This window comes from Vicia villosa, linkage group LG4, assembly GCF_029867415.1.
Source record: "Vicia villosa cultivar HV-30 ecotype Madison, WI linkage group LG4, Vvil1.0, whole genome shotgun sequence".
In the NCBI taxonomy this organism is placed as follows: domain Eukaryota; kingdom Viridiplantae; phylum Streptophyta; class Magnoliopsida; order Fabales; family Fabaceae; genus Vicia; species Vicia villosa.
The window spans coordinates 157,561,220-157,580,518 of NC_081183.1; the positions used below are offsets into that span (position 1 = coordinate 157,561,220).

Below are 19,299 nucleotides of genomic sequence, written 5' to 3' on the forward strand. Positions count from 1 at the left end.
TCAGAGTCCCCTAAAAAAATATAGAGGTGAAAAAAATACTAAAAAGTTGACTTTAAATAATTTTTCAAAAATACGCATCTATTTGTTTGTAAAGGGAGTATATTCTTTTTTAAAATAGAATAGTATATACTAATAAAAAAAGTCTTGATGAAGACTAAAAGTAAACTTTTTTTTTTAATTGTGAGATAACAATGATTAAATTATTTATAAAAATCAAACTCAAATTTGTTTAATCTTATAGAAATTAACTAAATTTTGACACTTAAAAAAAATAATTTTAAAAAGAGTTATAGAGGTAGATTGTTTTCTTACATAACAATAATACATAAAAAAAAGAAAGACATTTTTTTTAAATTCTTACAAAACAATCAAGGGGCATCACATTTTTTATATGAATTCTTTGACTTTGTGACCGATGACAACATACAATGAATTCAAAATATTAATAAAGTAATATTAAAATAATTGATAAATTTTAATAGAAAATAGAGAAAAACGGTGATGCCCTGTAGCTGTAAAATAACTTTACATTGTTAATTAATGATGTATTTAAGTAAATAATTTTTTATTTTAAATTTTTTTTAATGATGTGATAAATTTTTATTGGATGACTATGTAAAACACTTTCCTTACATATCCATTAAATCCTAAAAAATATTATCTAATTTGAAAATATCTCATAAAGATTTAGAAATATAGATTTAAACAAATACATTAATAACATCAAAACAAGACAGAAAAAAGAGAGAGACATGTCAGTAGAACAGTCCAGTGTATATAATCACAAAACACACAACTTTCATTTGACTCTTTTGTGTTTATGCTATATCCTCACAACCCATTGAAGCAAGAAGAACAATGATAAAGGTGATGACTTAACCATTTCATAAACCTGATAAAAATTCAATCTTTTTGATTAGTTCTAAATAATCTTAGGATCCATGGTACTAATACATGATAAAAATTCAATCTTTTTGGTTATTTCTTTTTCTGTGTCTGTCTCAGTCTAAAATTTGCTTTTGGTTTATTCCTGAATTTCTCTCTCTTGATGTTGTATTTATCTGTCAGATATTAATGGGTTGCTGTAGATTCCTGTGGTTTTTGCAACTTGGGTTGTGGCTTTTTCAACCCAACTTGTCCTATTTGTAGCAAAGCTGTTGTTGAGATGGGACCAAATTGACCCATCTGCACCTCTTTGTGGGTTTTCAGGATAACACATCAATGTCATTTATGATTTTTTTGTGTTCAATTTTACCCCTTTAACTCATTTAGGGTTTTTTAATTTTCTTAAACCTTAATTTATCTTGTTTTACTCTAAAGTTTGGATTTTTAATTAGGGTAGAATCAAATTAGGTTTTCCCAAATGGATTTTCAGAAATATTTTGTGGTTTTATTTTTGAAATTGAAATAAAATGTTGGTGGGTGAAATTCTATTTTACTGTCACACTCACTCTCAGACTTAGGTTTTACTTGAATGTGAATGTAATATGTTAGGTGGAATGAAAGAAGTTTTTTTTTTTTTTTTTTCATTTGATGGTTGGTTGATGTGTCAGAAACTTGACAGTTCCTGTGACATTTTGCATCCAATGTTATTTACTAACTTTTCATCTGTTTGATGTGTTTTTTCCATCCTATTAAGTAGAGATTATTGCTAATTAATCTCATCTCTAATAACACAATTTTCTTACAGATGCTGAATGAAATTTAAGTTTGAGAAGTAGATTCATTGCATTTTTGTAGAGGTTAGTTTTCTTGACTTGTTTGTTGGATTAAACTTCGATAAAACTGTTTTGAGATTAGGATTATTTCTTAATCACTTCATTTTTTTTTTACCTTTTCTCCTTAGGGTTTGAATTGCTGTATTTTTTGTGCATGTTTGAATTGACGGTAAATTTGCAGAATCACAATGTACACCGTGATTTTGACAAAAGTTACACTTTATAACTTCATCAAAATCACGGATTCTTAGTGCAACCATTATAGAATTTGAGTTAGGCCCCACCACATTTCTTAACATGGTATCAGAGTCTGGTTCCCAACCTCGAGTGAAAATGAGGTTTAGAGTAGTTACTCTTGTGAGTGAAAGTTTTGTGGGCCTGAACTGTGAAAACTGTTCCTATCAGTACAACTATGGTAAACTAAAGTTTGTGTTTTTATTGAATGTGAAAATAAAATAGAAATTTGAACGCTCTCTTTATCCATTATAATCATATTGGTTTTTCCTTGTTTGTTTGTTACTGAAATGTCTCTTTCTTATTGTATTAGATGATTATCATAGCTAAGTAATAACCATTTCATCGACAGTGAACTTCACACAAACAATAATTTCTAAAATTTTTCACTTCCCTTAAAGTGTCATCAACTATTGAATCTATGATTTTATTATTTTTGTCAGATTCTGGATATTTCTCATGCTCTAACTGAAACTTTATTGCCTTTTCATTCATCCGTAGGTCAGGAATTCACAAGTGTCCACCTTTATTGATTTCTGAAGCAAACCCATCTTTGAAAATTTTCATATACCTCAGAAGTTTCTCGATTTTCATTGGTGTTGAAGTCTGTTCGCCTCAGAGATTTCAGTTTACTCTGAACCTTATAGTACAACAAATCTTCTCCCACAGTTTTGCATACCATCAAAGTTAATACTGTTGGCAGTAACCATCAAAGAAACAACCTAGATCCAGAATTCTCCCATAAATCAAACGACGGAGTTCGTGTTTTCGTGTGGTATTTAAGACGTGCTTAACCTAGATTTAGAGCTATTAGGTAGAAACTTGAAATTTGAAACCTTTTCTCTTCTTCAACGAGGCTATGACTATGGAAGATGTGGATAGTAGCTCTGAGTGGAGTTGGGAGCAAGATAAAGCATTTGAAAATGCTTTGGTAACGTATCCCGAGGACGCTTCAGATCGATGGGAAAAGATTGCGGCGGATGTACCAGGGAAGACTATGGAAGAAATTACACAGCATTATGAGCTCTTGGTTGATGATATTGGCCAAATTGAAGCTGGTTGTGTTCCAATACCCTCGTATAATTCTTCTTCTGAGGGATCAACAAGTCATGCTAGCGATGAAGGAGTTGGGGGAAAGAAGGGTGGCCATAGTGGTCACAATAACAACGAGTCTAACCATGGAACTAAGGCTTCAAGATCGGATCAAGAACGGCGAAAGGGTATTGCTTGGACTGAGGAAGAACACAGGCAAGTTTTTCTTTTGCTTAAACCCTTATGCTACTATAGACTAAATTTTTTTTTAATTTTAATTCTTTCTTTTCAACTTAATTACATTTAAATGTATAGTTTTGAGGTTAGTTGTAATTAATTGTTGACTTAATTTCTTATCATATGAAATCTGAACATTTTGGTGTATTCAAAGTCACAGTTTAATTGGGAACCTTAAAAATTTCTTTTGCATGCTCTCTGTAAATTTCACCTGTTTGCGATTTATTTGTATTAATTAACAACTATCTTCAATTCATTACCGTTCGGAAGTCCTTCTAGGCCGTTGTTGTCAGACGAGATCATTGTGCCTATTACATTTCAGTTGTTGTGTGCTTACATTGTACAGTTTCCAAAAACTTAAAACACACTGCAATTGTAGTCTGATGCGGACTGTGCAACAACCACATTTTTTTTTTTGATAAATCAAGAATGAGAAAGTGGAGGGGAGGAAATTATTTAATATTCTGATAGCTTTTTAGATAGATGATTCATTGCTCTTTTAGCATCCTATGGTCGCGTTACTGAAAATGCTGTTAGAGTGACAGAGTTTAGTTATTTTAATCTTCATTTCATAATCTTTGAAATGGCATCTATGTGGCAAACTACTTGTGCTATGATTTTGAGAATCTTCCACTTGAACTTAGTTACTTTTTCTTCTGCACTGGTTTATGTTATTTGACTCTTATTTCCTGCGAGGTACACTTATCCTAATTGGATGCAGTGTTGTCAAATAGCTTCTATATTATAGCAAATATTTATCAAATCGCTATTGTCCTGTGATTTGTTTATTAGTAGCAAGCAATGTAGTCAAGCACGAGATCTTATGTAGGATAGGTCGGCTTGTAAAACTCGGATTGTTAGCACGGCACATAAAATCCTACCGAGGAGAAAAATGACAATTTCATAGATACACACACACACGAAAACAGGAAAATTATATTGCAAGCACAAAAAAAAGCCCCAACACATTTTTTTGTTTTTACAATCTTGTTTCAAAAAGCTCGATCTTGACCACGCCAGCAATGAAAACAATCTTTCTCTGATCGTAGCACTCGTAGGCAACCTTAGCACGTAAGATCTTACGATCCAAGACTTGATCTTGACTATATTGGTGGCAAGTGTTGTCGAATAACGGCGCTGTAACACTGTAGCACAACACAACTTGGACGCTTGTCTGAGTGATAAGAATTGTCTTAGGTGATGAAAAGAAAGTTCTATTTGTTGTATGAATCAATCTCTGAACTGAATATCCAGGTCTTTTGTGAGAACTTGGACTCGCTCACAAATCTTACTAAGCATTTAAATTACTGATCTTTCTTTATATGTTTATTCCATTTTCGACACCATCACTATGTCGATGCCACTACTCACGCAGCTCCTTTAAACGTGTCTTTTGCTGCTCGGAAAAAAGAGCCATTTCCGCCTCACTTTTCCATCTCTTATCCACCATCACATGTCCCCCGACAATACATTCTACTTGTCTCTATGCTATTGGCAGATCTGTCTTTTCCTCCGTTTTCACAATCTTTTTTGCGGATTTCTCGGACACATTCAAGCACCGCCTTTTGTTGACATGCTTCTACAATATTCAGTTAACAGTTGTTTTCCAGACTCTAAAGAATTACCTAATGGTTCTTCTCCCTTCAACTGTTGATTAACTCATTTTTGTTTTGTTGAACAAAAATCGAGTGTCGAAATTACTGTGTTTCTAGAGATCGGGAAAAGGAATACTCAGACTAATAAAATTATATCTGTGAATAATATGTTAGATTTTACTTTTGGAAGACTAATTCTTATTTGTACTAACTAGATTCTTAGTCCTGATTAAATAGGGAAACAAATCCTGAAAAACTAATTCTAAGCGATAAATTAAGATACTTAAACATATTTGTTAGAATATAAGAACAGAATAATGATGTAGTGAGACCACTCTCTAAAGCTCCCCTCTTATTTATAGACAACGTGTTTGATTTAGGTTCTGTTTGGATAAACAACTTAATTGCTTATAACATAAAAGCTTATCATATAAGTGTTTATATACAATACAAGCTATTACTATTACTATAAAATAAACTCAATCTGTTTTCATATAGCTGTAAGCTGTTTACATAGTTATCACCTTAGATGGAAATCAGCTGAAAACAACTCATGGACATGCCATTAGTTGTTTTCAAAGCTCTTCCAAACAGTCTCACAAGTGCTTATGCGATTATATAATTTTAAATAAGCCCTTATTCCTTCTAACTAATTTAAGTTCTTCACTACCTTCTCGATTAACTAACTTATCAGTGAGGCTGTTATTTAAAAAGTCAGGACTGGCGTGAGGTAAGCGTGGATGTTGTTGAATGGTTATTTAGTCTGAGTAAGGAAACAGGTTTTTTACTGGCCGCGGTTTATCATTTACTTTTCTTAATTTCCATTATCATGTTCTGAAAAGTGTAGTTCGATTCCATTGTTGTTTTTTGTTTTATGCAACTTCTTTTATAGACAGTAACAGTCGAAAGTGTCCTCTGATTGTAAGAAGATTTCTCCTTCTATCAAGTTAATTTCTTAGTGTATATTTGGTTCCTAGTACAAATGTATTATGTTGAGGTCTTACTTGATTTTGTTTACTCTTGATTTCATGTTTCTTTAGTTTACATAATACTCTTGATTTCATGTTTAACGATTTTCATTATAGAATCTGAGTATCAGTGATTGCAGCAATGTTTGTATTTTGCAATTTTATTGCTAATGTTTCTAAGGAAATAGCTCATTTTTCTGTTTCAAAATTTTAAATTGGTTTAACAGGTTATTTCTTCTGGGCCTTGACAAGTACGGAAAAGGCGACTGGCGAAGTATATCAAGAAACTTTGTGGTAACCCGAACGCCAACACAAGTAGCAAGCCATGCGCAAAAATACTTCATCCGATTGAACTCAATGAACAAAGACAGAAGGCGATCGAGCATTCATGATATTACAAGCGTCAACAACGGAGACGTCTCAACACCTCAAGGACCAATCACCGGTCAAACAAACGGTTCCTCTGGAAATCCAGCAAACAAATCAGTCAAACAAGCCGTTCCATCCACAGCCGGTATACCAGGTGCTGGAATATACGCTGCCCCTTCCATCGGACAACCTATAGGAGGACCTTTAGTATCTGCTGTTGGCACCCCGGTGAATCTTTCCGGATCTCCTCATATGGCATACGGTATTCGAGCACCAGTTCCCGGTACTGTTGTACCCGGTGCACCTATGAACATGGTCCCTATGACATACCCTATGCCCCATACTTCTGGTCCTCACAGGTGAAGTGCTTTTAGAAACCTTAATGTACAAAAAAGTTAGAAGACTAGATTGGCTTCTGAAGTTGATGTAATTTTTATTTTTGCTAGACAAAATTGCTTTTTTTTATTTACTAGCATGCATGCATGAATTTTATTCTTATTCAGTCATTTCAAAAATAAACCATAGCAGGAAGAAATTGAATGTATGTTTCAGTATAGGTTGTTGCCATGAAATGTGACAGCTTTGTGACATAGGAGTAAAGTTGTTTTTGTAGACATTTGAATTGCTATTTTGTTAAACATTGTTGAGGAAGAAGGTTTTGTGGATTTTTAGAAAGTGTAAATTATTGTTGCATAATCCTGGTTTTAGTATTAAATAAGTTGTTGTGTTTACTTAAATTTGAGTATGTTTTTGGTGAATTTGAGTAACTATTTAATTAGTGGTTTTGGTTTTTGCATATGAATGAAACTAATTCCAAATTTAAATTAATGTTTGGGATTTGACCCTTCACCTATTTATAATGATTTTGAACTATTGTTGAAGGAAATAATAGTTACAAAGATAGATAAATGGAAGGGTACCTAATTATTTTTTAATCATAAACAAATTAAGAGGGACAATTTTAAGGATATACAAATGTGGATGATTTTGATAAGTGGTCCATCTACTATGCCAAAAGTGTTATGGGTTGTGATTTTAATTATATAATTTTTTTATCAAATAAAATAAAATATTTTCTTATAATGTTGAAAAAATATTGGTCATTTTATAAATATAAAATAAAAATGAAATATAGTTGTCATTGATAAATAAATAAAATAAACATTTTTAATTGATACATACAAAAAATTGAATAAAATATTTGTATTTATTAATATAAAAAATAAATAAATCACTGGACAAATAGTAAGTCAAAGGCAATAAAATTTTAATAAACATTGTTTTCATTTTTATGAATCATGTATATTGAATATATTTTTTATAATTAAATTTAGTCTATTTCTCCAATCCAATACTCTATTCTAATAAATAAATATTTTTATACACAGTAAAAATTGTGTTGTTGACATAAATATTTTTATAAACAGAAAAAAATTATATTGTTGATACAAATATTTTATAAATGGAAAAAAATCTACTTTTAAAAATATTTTTATAATTGGAAAGACGTATTATTGATAAAAATATTTTTATTAACAATAATTTATATCTATGAAAAAAACGCGTACATACGCACAGATTTTTTACTAGTTTATAATGATTTTGGACTATTGTCGAAATAAACAATAGTTACAAAGACATAGGAAATAGAAGGGTACCTAATTATTTTTTAATCATTAGCAAATTAAGGGACAATTTAATGGATATACAAAGAGAATTTCTTAGCCCACCTCATACATCTCTCGCACACCGAATTGGCAAAAATGTTCTCCAGCTTTCGTAGATGTATCTTCGGAAGCACCCTTTTTTGTTTAATGTTGATTTGTTCCATAGATGCACATACGGAAGTTTCCGTAGATGCATCTACGGAAGCATTTGATGTTATAACTCGCGTCAGACCCTTCCCCTCCCTCATTCTTCACATTTCAAACACTCAAACTCTCAAACCCAAATATCAAACTTCCCCAATAGTGCATTTCTTTCTCCCGAGTTCGGCCGACATTGTCACTATCAAGTATCAACACATTCCATCAAGTTCAAAACTCTATTTAATCGGTAAGTTTTCGATTTTTCGAGTTATTTTAGAGTATTTGTAAAATCAAGTTAGAATTCAATATTTAGGTGTACAAATGATTGGATAGGTTTAGAAATATAGTTTAGAGACAATGTAGGTGTTGTTTGATGCATCTACCGAAGAGTAATTTTTTGTTTTTCTTTTCTTGTTTATTTATAAATACACAGTATCTAACTCGAGGTTATTTGTATTATAATGCAGACATTATGACCAACGGTCCAGATAGGGATATACAAAGGAGGACTACACAGCATGCATTCGTGCGGCGTAAACGGGTGCGTGTAGTATCAAAGATCACTGATGGAGCTGCTGTTGCAGCAAATGCATCTAATACACTCGCTCCAGTCAGGCCTTCTCCATCTGATACAACCGCTCCAGCAGGCCTTCTCCATCCGCTCCACTTGACTTTCCTTCCCCATCTACTACTACTACAGAACACCACGGAGGCCTCGAGGTGATGTTGATGCTGAGAGTTCCTCACAGATACCACCCCCCGCAGACGTCGTCGGGGAAGTTCTTATACTTCTACTTCAGTGCCACCTCCGGAGTTGCACGAGGACCAGCCGGTGCCAGAGCCTGTTTGGTACCCGGGGGGCCCTATAGACGCATCCCTGTTGACTGGGTATGCAGGCGTATCTGGGAGGGAGATGTAAGTTTTCTTTTGTAATTACTTATTAATTTATTTTCTTCAGTTTCTGACTTTGCTTATTTTAATAATCGTTTTTATTTTGTAAAAATTTCAGGAGAGGGATCCCTAGAGGTTCTACAACCAACCGTGGTTCCAGGATGTACTATTAGCTTCTAGCCGGAGGGACCTCTGTCAGGTCGGCTAAGTGACGATATATAACGGGATGCTGATGGCATTTGCGGAGATATGGCATCTGGAGACTTCCTCATTTCATCTTACTCACGGTAAGATTACCATCACACTTGATAATGTGGCATGCCTCCTGCATCTACCTATCAGGGATATCCTCCTTGATCACGGTAGGTTGACGAAGGAGGAAGCGATGGAGATGCTGATTGCGGAGCTGGGGGATGATCCTGCTGACGCGCTTGATGAGGTGGAGAGGACCTACGGGTGGGCACGTGAGGTTTTCCTTCTTGCAGCGGAGATATGATGAGGCGCTGAGTGCGGCACATGAGACTTTTGATGATGGGGTAGAGGCGGATATACACATAGATTAGCTCTTTGTGGACACGAGCTCAACGTATTTATCAGATACAGTACCTATCCGAGAGTACGACTGGGGAGCGGCTGTACTGGCGTAAATCTACTACAAACTCAGAGAGGGATGCGTGTGAAAGGCAAGGACAGTGGCAGGCAGTTGTACCCTTTTGGTGGTAACAATCTTATACCTTTTTACATATTATATATTTGTAATAGTACAATAAAATAACCGTGTTTTTTTTAGACTTGGATACTACAACACTTCCCAGACATTATTGGTTGGGGAGAGGTGCCTACCCACATTGAGCTCATGCCGCGTGCCATTGCATTCAGCCCCCTCAGAGGGTACCAGGTGTCGGATCCTTACAGGCACGGACTTGACCGCATGACTGTCGAGGACGTCAGATATGACTGTTATGCTGATCACCGTGAGACGGTTCCGCTTGATGAGGTGGAGAGGACCTACGGGTGCGCACGTGAGGTTTTCCTTCTTGCAGCGGAGATATGATGAGGCGCTGAGTGCGGCACATGAGGCTTTTGATGATGGGGTAGAGGCGGATATACACATAGATTAGCTCTTTGTGGACACGAGCTCGACGTATTTATCAGATACAGTACCTATCCGAGAGTACGACTGGGGAGCGGCTGTACTGGCGTAAATCTACTACAAACTCAGAGAGGGATGCGTGTGAAAGGCAAGGACAGTGGCAGGCAGTTGTACCCTTTTGGTGGTAACAATCTTATACCCTTTTACATATTATATATTTGTAATAGTACAATAAAATAACCGTGTTTTTTTTAGACTTGGATACTACAACACTTCCCAGACATTATTGGTTGGGGAGAGGTGCCTACCCACATTGAGCTCATGCCGCGTGCCATTGCATTCATCCCCCTTAGAGGGTACCAGGTGTCGGATCCTTACAGGCACGGACTTGACCGCATGACTGTCGAGGACGTCAGATATGACTGTTATGCTGATCACCGTGAGACGGTTCCGTTTGATGAGATAACACTATACTCTAGAAGGTTGGCCGCCAGCTCGACCATTATTGTATGTTATCTTCCAGAGTGCATCATGCGTCAGTTTGGCTACACACAGACGATGCCTCGAGAGTCGAGACCCTACTGTCTCCGCTCCTATCGCCATGACTCATCGATAGTTAGATAAGGTTTTTGCAGACTAGGAGCATCACATGGTTCCTGAGGGTGTACATGAAATAAGGGTGTCACAATTAAATAAAGTTATTCAGAGTACATGAAATAAGGGTGTCACAATTTCAAAATAAATTAAAACATCATTCAGTCATGTCATGCATTCACTGAGGCAATTCTTATAAATCAAAACAATTCATGTCAACACAGCGGAAATAGTTCAACAGGTTAAGTTTAACATTTTCAAACCAATCCTTCAAACATCAAAACATAATTAGAGTTATCAAAACTTAAACTCTAAACGTTCGCATCCCCAGTGTTACAACTATCAGAGCATGACACCTGACGCTAACCAAACAACTGACTCATGAGCTAATCCTCACCGAGTCGAATAGCCGCTATCTTCAATCTGAAAATGACAACATGTAAGGGTGAGTCTTCATCATAATTAACAAATGTTATAAGGCTATAAGGCAATAACACATCATAGCTGTATTGTTCACCCAATTGTTTCACAAACAGACATTCAGACAAGTTTCAACATCACAAAGCAATCAATCAACATCATCAATATTTATAACACTGGAATGCATCCAATCATGTTATAAAAGTCATGCATATGAATGCAACTGACACTATGCATGTGGTACCAACATCATCAAATGGGAATAACCCATGACCGATCCAACATCATCAAGATACGGCCCTGCCGGCACAGATTCCACACAATGGGAATCATGCCCTTCACTGATCCAACACACCCTTATGGATACAGTATCACCAATGAACATGAATGAATGCAAACATATATGAACATACTTATACCATCGTCAAGTCTATGAGTAACATCGTCAAAATACCCATTTCATCATAATCATCATCATCATCAAGCATGTTTATATATATATGCATCATTCAATCATAATCACATCATTAATCATCACATAGATTATTTAATAAGGTTCGTTTAGCTCAAAACGGCACGCGAAACGGACCAACGGTTCAAAAGTTATGCATTTTACAAAATTCTGCATTTTTCAAAAACCTTCAGTGGTAATCGGTTACCCAAAGGCCAGTAACCGGTTACCCTGACTCACGAAACACATCCCCCTGGTTTTTGTATGGGTAATCGGTTACCCTGTTTTCAGTAACCGATTACTGACTTCCAGAAAATACATCCCCCTGTTTTTTGTATGGGTAATCGGTTACCCTGTTTTCAGTAACCGATTACTGACTCCCAGCCAGCAATATTTCCCTTTTTACACTGCAGTAATCGGTTACCCTGCTCCCAGTAACCGGTTACTGCGTACCTGCAACCCCAAATTCTGCAGAAAACAACATTCCAACCATTCCCAACTCATTCCAATTACACCAATTCGAATAATAGGAAATGAAATGCACACATACCACGAAATACACATCACAATACATCAATTTCACATCAAACAAAGCCATGATCACACAATATCATAGATTTCATACACAAGATCAATTATCATACAATTTGATTCAATCCCTAAACCTATCATATGACTCAATTGACCCGAATCCTACATCTATTCAATATTACTAACCCCTAACCCGATAATAGATGATAATCAGAGAAGTCCCCCCTTACCTTAGTCAAATCCTTGAGTGGGTCTTCTCCCTCTTGGTTCTCTTTCACGTTCTTCAGCTCCTCTTCTCACAACTTCTTGTTTTTCACGTTCTAACTCTTTTTCCTCTTGTTTTTCCTTATTTCATGAAAACATAAAATTAGAGATGGGCTCCCTTACACTTACACCCCCATATTACTAATTCCACCATAAGGCCCAACAACTTAACATTTTATATTCCTTTCCACATAATTCCAATAAAATGCTAATCCAAATTAATTAATTTAAAATTAAATTAAACTAATTAAATTAGAAATTTTGGGATGTTACATTTATTCCCTGAGGGGTCTGACCAGAGGCGTGTGGTGAATGTTATGATTAGGCTAGCCGAGGAGGCATTTTTGTATCGTAGACATCGTGTCGGGACTGGTGGGGAACTTGACACTAGAGACAGACCTAGCAGAGGGCGTGGTGGACGCAGAGGCGGAGGCGGAGCCAGAGCCAGAGGAGAGGCGCGGGATGATGTCCGACATACACAATAGTGATTTCTGTTGTTTTTTTTTTATGTTTGTATTTTTATTTCGTTTATGTATGTTATTTTGTTGATGTATTTGACATTATGACCGATATTATTTTTACGATGTATTTTTTTGGTCTACCTACTATTGTCTTTGTTCTCTTTAAGATGCATTACTTTAATTTTACATTTTGTAATAAAAATTGAGTTTTGGAGTGAAATGAATATGATTTGAAAATTTAGCAGAGTGTTCCGTAGGTGCATATACGGAACACTCTATTTTCACCATGTTCCATAGGTGCATCTACGGAAGGATTGGTGAACTGAAATAAGTTGAATTTAACTATGTTATACTATGTTTTTTAACGGTTACGTAGATGCATCTACGGAACGACTCAATTTTTTTGCAAAATAATGGTGCTTCCGGATGTGCATCTACGGAAGCAGGGGCAAATTTGGAATTTCACATGGTGTCTAAGAGATTCATGGGGTCTATTAAGAAATTCACTATACAAATGTGGATGATTTAGATAAGTGGTCCATCTACTATGCCAAAAGTGGTATGGGTTGTGATTAGGGGTGGCAAAATGAATCCGACTGTTAAGTATGTTGTTTTACCTACACTTTAGTGCAGGACATACCCAGGGTTTAGATTTGTAAATTCTAATGTGTCTTCTCCGCTTTTTCCAGTTTTTTTCGGACTTTTGTGGGAGTGAGAACTAACTCAACTTTTTGTATTTTTAAGCTTAAAAGGTGCAATGCCCACAGAACCTTCCTACACTGCCCTCGCTTTTTTGTGAGACGCGTTTAGATTTTAGGCCCACATCCTCAACTATGTTTGTCCCGTTATTTTGTAAGCTTTTGTTGAGCGACTCTAAACGAGGCAGACATGCCTATTTGCCACCCCTAGCAGTGATATTCAATTTGGGTCAGCAATCAAAGACGCAATAATTATTAATTTTTCAATGCACCCCATATGTTATTCACACATATTATGGAAATATTAAAAACAACCCTCGATTATGGAGATTGGAATCTACACTCAATTAAAGCACAAACAAATTGTGGAGATTGGAAATAACCCTTAAAGCAAGATCTTAAAGAACTCCATAGATTGAAATCCGGACGCACCTAAAAGATATAATCCAGAATGGATTCAGAACCACAAAATTTTCAAACTAATATGGATTTCAAAGTGTTCATGGCTGGTCGGAAGTCCCAACAACCATGACCCAGAGAATGAAACAATCATCCAAGTCACTTTTTGGGTAGGAGTATTATCCTAGGTTAGACTGCGAGCATTATGAATCCACGATCCATCCAACGTATCCCTGTGTCCTACGTATGAAGGTCAACAAATTGTTATAATTGCTCTACTATATAAAGAGCAGGCACGCCATTTTTCAAAGAGAATTCAAATTCAAATTTCATTACTCCTTTGAATGTCTATCTATCGATTCATCGAATCAAAACTTCTTTAGCCTAGCAATTCATATTTCTTAAAATCGAGCCCCAAATTTCTACTCTCAATTTTTTTCCGATCATAGATGAACTCTTATTATCATCTTCTCATATCTCTAATTTCCAGATCTTCCAACAATGACAAGTTCCAGAGCTACTCCTCTGCCGCGGTGTGTGAGCCCACTGCAGCTGCTCAAGCGACGAGAGATCCATCGCTTCTTCCCTAAAACAAAGGCGATCAAGTCATCACGAGTAATCTGCTACATCAAGATCTCGTTAAACTTCCAACGTTCGTAGGTTCCACTACGCATCTCCAACAAGGCGAACCTCGTTCATGCCTCCAGCATCGCTAGTCATACCAAGAATGGAATCACTCTCTGGATTTCAATTGTTGCAAGCCAACGTTGGCGTACAAGGCACGAATGAATTGTTAAACAACATGGTTCGACAATAAAATTCCCGAGCAGTTGAAGAAAGGTTGCTTCATCTTTAAGAAAGCCTACACAATGTAAATCCAAGAGGCAACACGGTGTAGGAAGATGCCTTCCGAAGGAGTCATACAATCTTCCCTAAGCTACCCACATTCACTATTACAAATAAGGTTCTAACCTTGAACGTGAAAGGGCTTTAACTTCGGTTACAGAGGCGAGCTAACAGAGGGCGTCATGAAAACTTGTCACTTTACCCCTCGGTTATTGTAAAACTGATGGGTAAAGTGTTCTTCACATGGGTTCGATCCCCAACTTTTGCATTTTTATTATTTTTAAAACTGGATGACGCGCATCCATTATGTAACAGCCCGATTTTTATTTCCGTATTTATTTATTAGGTGCTCATTTCATTAATTATTATTTGCGTGATAATTAATTATTTATTATATTTTGGTGATTAATTGAATATGTGTGTTATTTAATTAATTAAGTGAGTATGTGAATACTAGTATATATCTAGTAATGGGCTTAATTTATTAGAATATAGAATTAGGTGGGTTAAGCCTAATATGTTAAAATGCGTTAGTAAGGAAAACTAGGGTTTTAGAGACATAACAATTTTTGGGAAAAAGAAAGAAAAGAGGCTAGAGAGAAAGAGAAGAGAAGAAAAGAGAGGAAAATGGAGCTTCTTGAAGAAGAAGGACTAGAGATTCAAGGTAAGGGTGTGAATCCAAGTGATTATAGGTAGGTATAATTGGGTAATGTATGTGGGGTTAGAAATTGCATGATTTTAGGTTGGGAGATTACTATTTCATGAGTTTTGTTATGAAATTGGTATGTGAATCTATAGATTATGTGAAATCTAACTTGTTATAATGATTTTATGTATGATTCTATGAATGGGTATGAGAATAGCATATGATTTGGTGTATGTATGTTGATTTTGCGAAACCTTAACTATAGAGATTATGATAGAATCCATGAAATTGAATTGTGAGTGATGTTTTGATGTTTATCATTGATTCTATGTGTTGTATATATGATATAAACATGAAATTCATGATAAAATCTTAACTGGAACTGATTTTGGGTGGAAATGGGAGAAAATGGTTTACTGTCATCGTAAAAGAATTTCTGCAGATAACCTAGAGGGCGCGTCGCACGGGTATGAGGGCGCTTGGCGCCAGACTTTCTGACTTAGCGCGTGTAACGCAGGTAGTGCGTGGGCGCGTAGCGCGGCCTGTACTAAAAATTTGTGATTTTTTATTCTTTGTTTTGGGATCCTGTATACTTATGATTTAAGATGGATTTCCATATATTTTGATAATTTATTCAATTATATTTGGATGGGTTTCGGGTAGAATTTACACATGTTTATAATACTTGAGATATGTATGTATTATGGTATGAATTGATGAATGATGATGCAATACATGTGATTGAATTGTGGTGTGCTAATTGATGCATTGTTTGGGATTGAAGTCATGTTGTGTATGTTGTGCAATGTTGGAAGATATGTGATTATGTACTTTAAGAAGTAGAGATCGTCTTATTTGCATAAGTCTTATTTGGTTCACACGTACACTAGCACGAGTCTTTGAAAGAGCCAATGTCGGGTAATCTTGTGAATATTATTTGCTTGTCCCAAACCTAACTCCGAATGGGGTTTGAAAGCTAAAAGCTGAATGGAGCTTTAGAGGTGGCTATCTAGTCTAAGAGATGGACAATCGGCTTGCCGGAAATGATAACAGAGGGATCCACATGCATATCGCATAGAGTCACACTTGAGTCGCACATGTCGGTGTGAATTGTTGTTGTGTGATTATGTGATATGATTATGTGGAACGATTTTGGTGGATATGCATATATGTGGATGTTGTGATTGGTATTATATAATTGAATTTTGTTTCATAATAGTATACAATTGAGGATTGTGGTAATTGAATATAATTACTTATATTGTGGAGCTATGTCGTATGAGATAAACATGTGAATCTTGATATATTATATATGATACATGTTTATGCGAAGAGTGATGAATTCTCTGAATGTATTCTTGTTGTGTTTTAAATTTATCATTATTATGTTTATCTATATGATTTGAATTCTCACCCTTCTGTTTGAATGATGTTCATTGCGACATCGCACAAGTTCCGAAGAGTAGTGGTTCTTTAGAGGAGGCTTAGCTTGGAGTTTTAGATTTTCTTAGCGTGTTTGGACTAGGTGGCTAGTCTTATTGTGCTCTGGTCATATGTAACACATGGGAATTGAGTTTATTTTTAGGGTTAATACCTATTTTCACCCCTGCCATATGGGCTTGGTTTGAAAAATCCCCTTGCCAAAAAAAAAGTTGCAACAATGGCCTTAACAAATTTCAAAAGTTTCATTTTGGCCCTTTATCAAGCCACATCATCAAAAAGTCTGATGTGGCAATTTTTTTTAATGATGTGGATGGCTTAGTTGGCATTTTTATTATTTTTATTTATTTTAATTCCATGTGGCATTTTTTATTATTATTTTATTATTTGATGTTAAAAGGTTAAAATATGAAAGTTTAAAATTTGACTCCCATGAGTGTTAAACCCATGACGAAAGGGTTGCAAGGGGCGCCCCCTACCACCAAGCCAACTGCTTCTCTTATTTGAGAAACCGGGGTAATACATTAGCATTATTACATCAGTTTAAAATAGTAATCGAGGAGAAAACATTGCAATTTAGTTTTATTTTTTCTTTCTATATTTTGCTTTTAACATGTATTGCAGAACCATATTTTGGCCATTTCTAAAACAGAAACATTATTACAGAAACATATTTTGGCCATTTCTGAAACAGATACTTTGTACCTTTTGCGTATTTCTCAAACAGAATCATGGTACCATAAATATTTATTCTTTACACCATTTGCAAATCCAAAATGGCACATGTACACCTTATAATTTTACAACAACTTAAAACTAAAATGCAATAACCATTTGCAAATGATAAACCAACAAAATCAATAACCAAAATGCAAAGTCTTTTAGACCGTCCATAAGTTCTCTTCTGTGATTTGTCACTGGTTGTTAAGCACTTATAATTTAAAACCAATTGAGATCATCATCATCAACAACATTAAATCCTTAGTAAAAAGAGTAAAAAAGATAAATGAGAAAATGTATATTACTAAGTGGTATAAGACATTTATTTACTAACTTTCCCATATTCTCTCTTGATGATCACAATGAATAACATACACATTATCATCAGAATCATTTTATTCTAATGAGAGACGTACATGTGTTACAAAAGAGGGGGTATCAAAATTAAAATCTTGATTTTCATCACTAACATGAACATATCTTCCTTGAAGAACAACTGACCATCTTGTGTTAGAAGGATCAGTGACATAAAAAACTTGTTTTGCTTGGGATGCCATGATTAATAGTTCGTTCATATAAGTCGCCTTTCGAAGATTAACTTGTGTGAATCCTAATTCATTGGTTTCTACACCAGTGTTATTGTCAATTCAATTGCACTTAAATAAAGGCACTTTAAAAGTAACATAATCAATATTCAAAATCTCCTCAATAACCCCAAAGTACGCTCTAGATTCCAGTACAAGATTCTTATCTTTCGAACTAGATAAGCAAATAGATTCAGCTTCGACATAACCCCATTATTTATCACGGTACTACGATCACCTTTTGATTTTGTATAGATCGAATATTTAGTAATATCGTATGCACGCCAAGTTATTACATTAAACTTAGGCATATGTGACATCCATTTAATTGTCTCAGATGCACTACTCTCTTTAGAAACTCTTTCACTAAACCAAGTTATGAAAGTTTTATTATGCTCTGTCACTTACATTTTTTCACTCATCCGGAAGAAATTTTCCTTGATAAAACTTTTGTGAATGGTCAAGTAAGGTTGAACTTCACTAAGGTTATTCAATATATACAAATGTGCTTGAAGAATTACATCTCGGTCAAATGTCTTAACATTTAAACCTTGAATACCTCTACCATCATATCTTTCATCATGACGAGGCTCGGGAATTCCTACATAGTTTTCTTCTAACAAATAGTTTTGTACAAAACTCAATAGCTTCTCCAATGAAGTACCGTTCAACGATCGAAGCTTCCGGACGACGATGATTATTTGTATACCCTTTAAAGATCTTCATGTATCGCTCTACCAGATACATTCACCGTAAATAAACTAGTCCACAAATTCTAATCTCCTTATTAGATGAACAATTAAGTGAACTATAATATCAAAAAAATTATGGAGGGAAAAACATCTCTAATTGACTCCTTCTGATATTAATAAAACCGATGGGATAGACCATTTAGTTTACAAATAAATAGTATAATAAAAAGAAAAGTTCCTGAACTCTTTTTCCCTCGGTTTTAAGAAAATTCGCGGTAAGATGAGGTTTTATTTCTAAAACGGTGCACTTTGGAATCTTATCACTAGAATAGCAATGATCACCCATATTCAAAACGTAACATATCTTTTGGATTTTCAAGGAGGCTTTTGAGCTATTTAAACAATATACCTATTTTTAACGTCTCACTTCCAACTCCTTTGTCTTCAAACCTAGTTTCAAAGTCTTATCTTTTCTTCAAAAATGGGTGAAAATCTTTTGTTCATTATCAATGAAATGTTTGTTGATTTGGAAGATTTGAAAGACAAAGGTTTTGATCTAAGGAAAACTATTTCCAAACAAAAGTTGCATGGTAACTTTGAAATTCTTC

General features: G+C 35.2%; 1 protein-coding gene across 2 annotated transcripts; it reads left to right on the forward strand.

Annotated features, from left to right (window-relative positions):
• Positions 1–741: 741 nt before the first annotated feature.
• LOC131595671 (transcription factor SRM1) lies at positions 742–6,898 on the forward strand. 2 transcript variants are annotated; one of them, XM_058868096.1, is made up of 4 exons: positions 770–867; positions 1,691–1,742; positions 2,454–3,200; positions 6,012–6,898. In XM_058868096.1, the coding sequence occupies exons 3-4, from the start codon at positions 2,812–2,814 to the stop codon at positions 6,514–6,516; spliced, it is 894 nt and encodes a 297-aa protein (XP_058724079.1). In that variant the 5' UTR covers positions 770–867; positions 1,691–1,742; positions 2,454–2,811; the 3' UTR covers positions 6,517–6,898. The 2 variants fall into 2 exon arrangements, with proteins under 2 accessions (XP_058724080.1, XP_058724079.1); XM_058868097.1 differs by lacking the exon at positions 1,691–1,742 and having other exon boundaries at positions 742–867.
• Positions 6,899–19,299: the final 12,401 nt, after the last annotated feature.

What these genes read in the sequence shown, in the direction of transcription:
- LOC131595671 (XM_058868097.1), top strand. Translation starts at nt 2,812, where the DNA reads ATGACTATGGAAGATGTGGATAGTAGCTCTGAGTGGAGTTGGGAGCAA. An exon ending in TGGACTGAGGAAGAACACAG is followed by an intron (nt 3,201 to 6,011) that starts GCAAGTTTTTCT and finishes TTGGTTTAACAG; the next exon opens with GTTATTTCTTCTGGGCCTTG.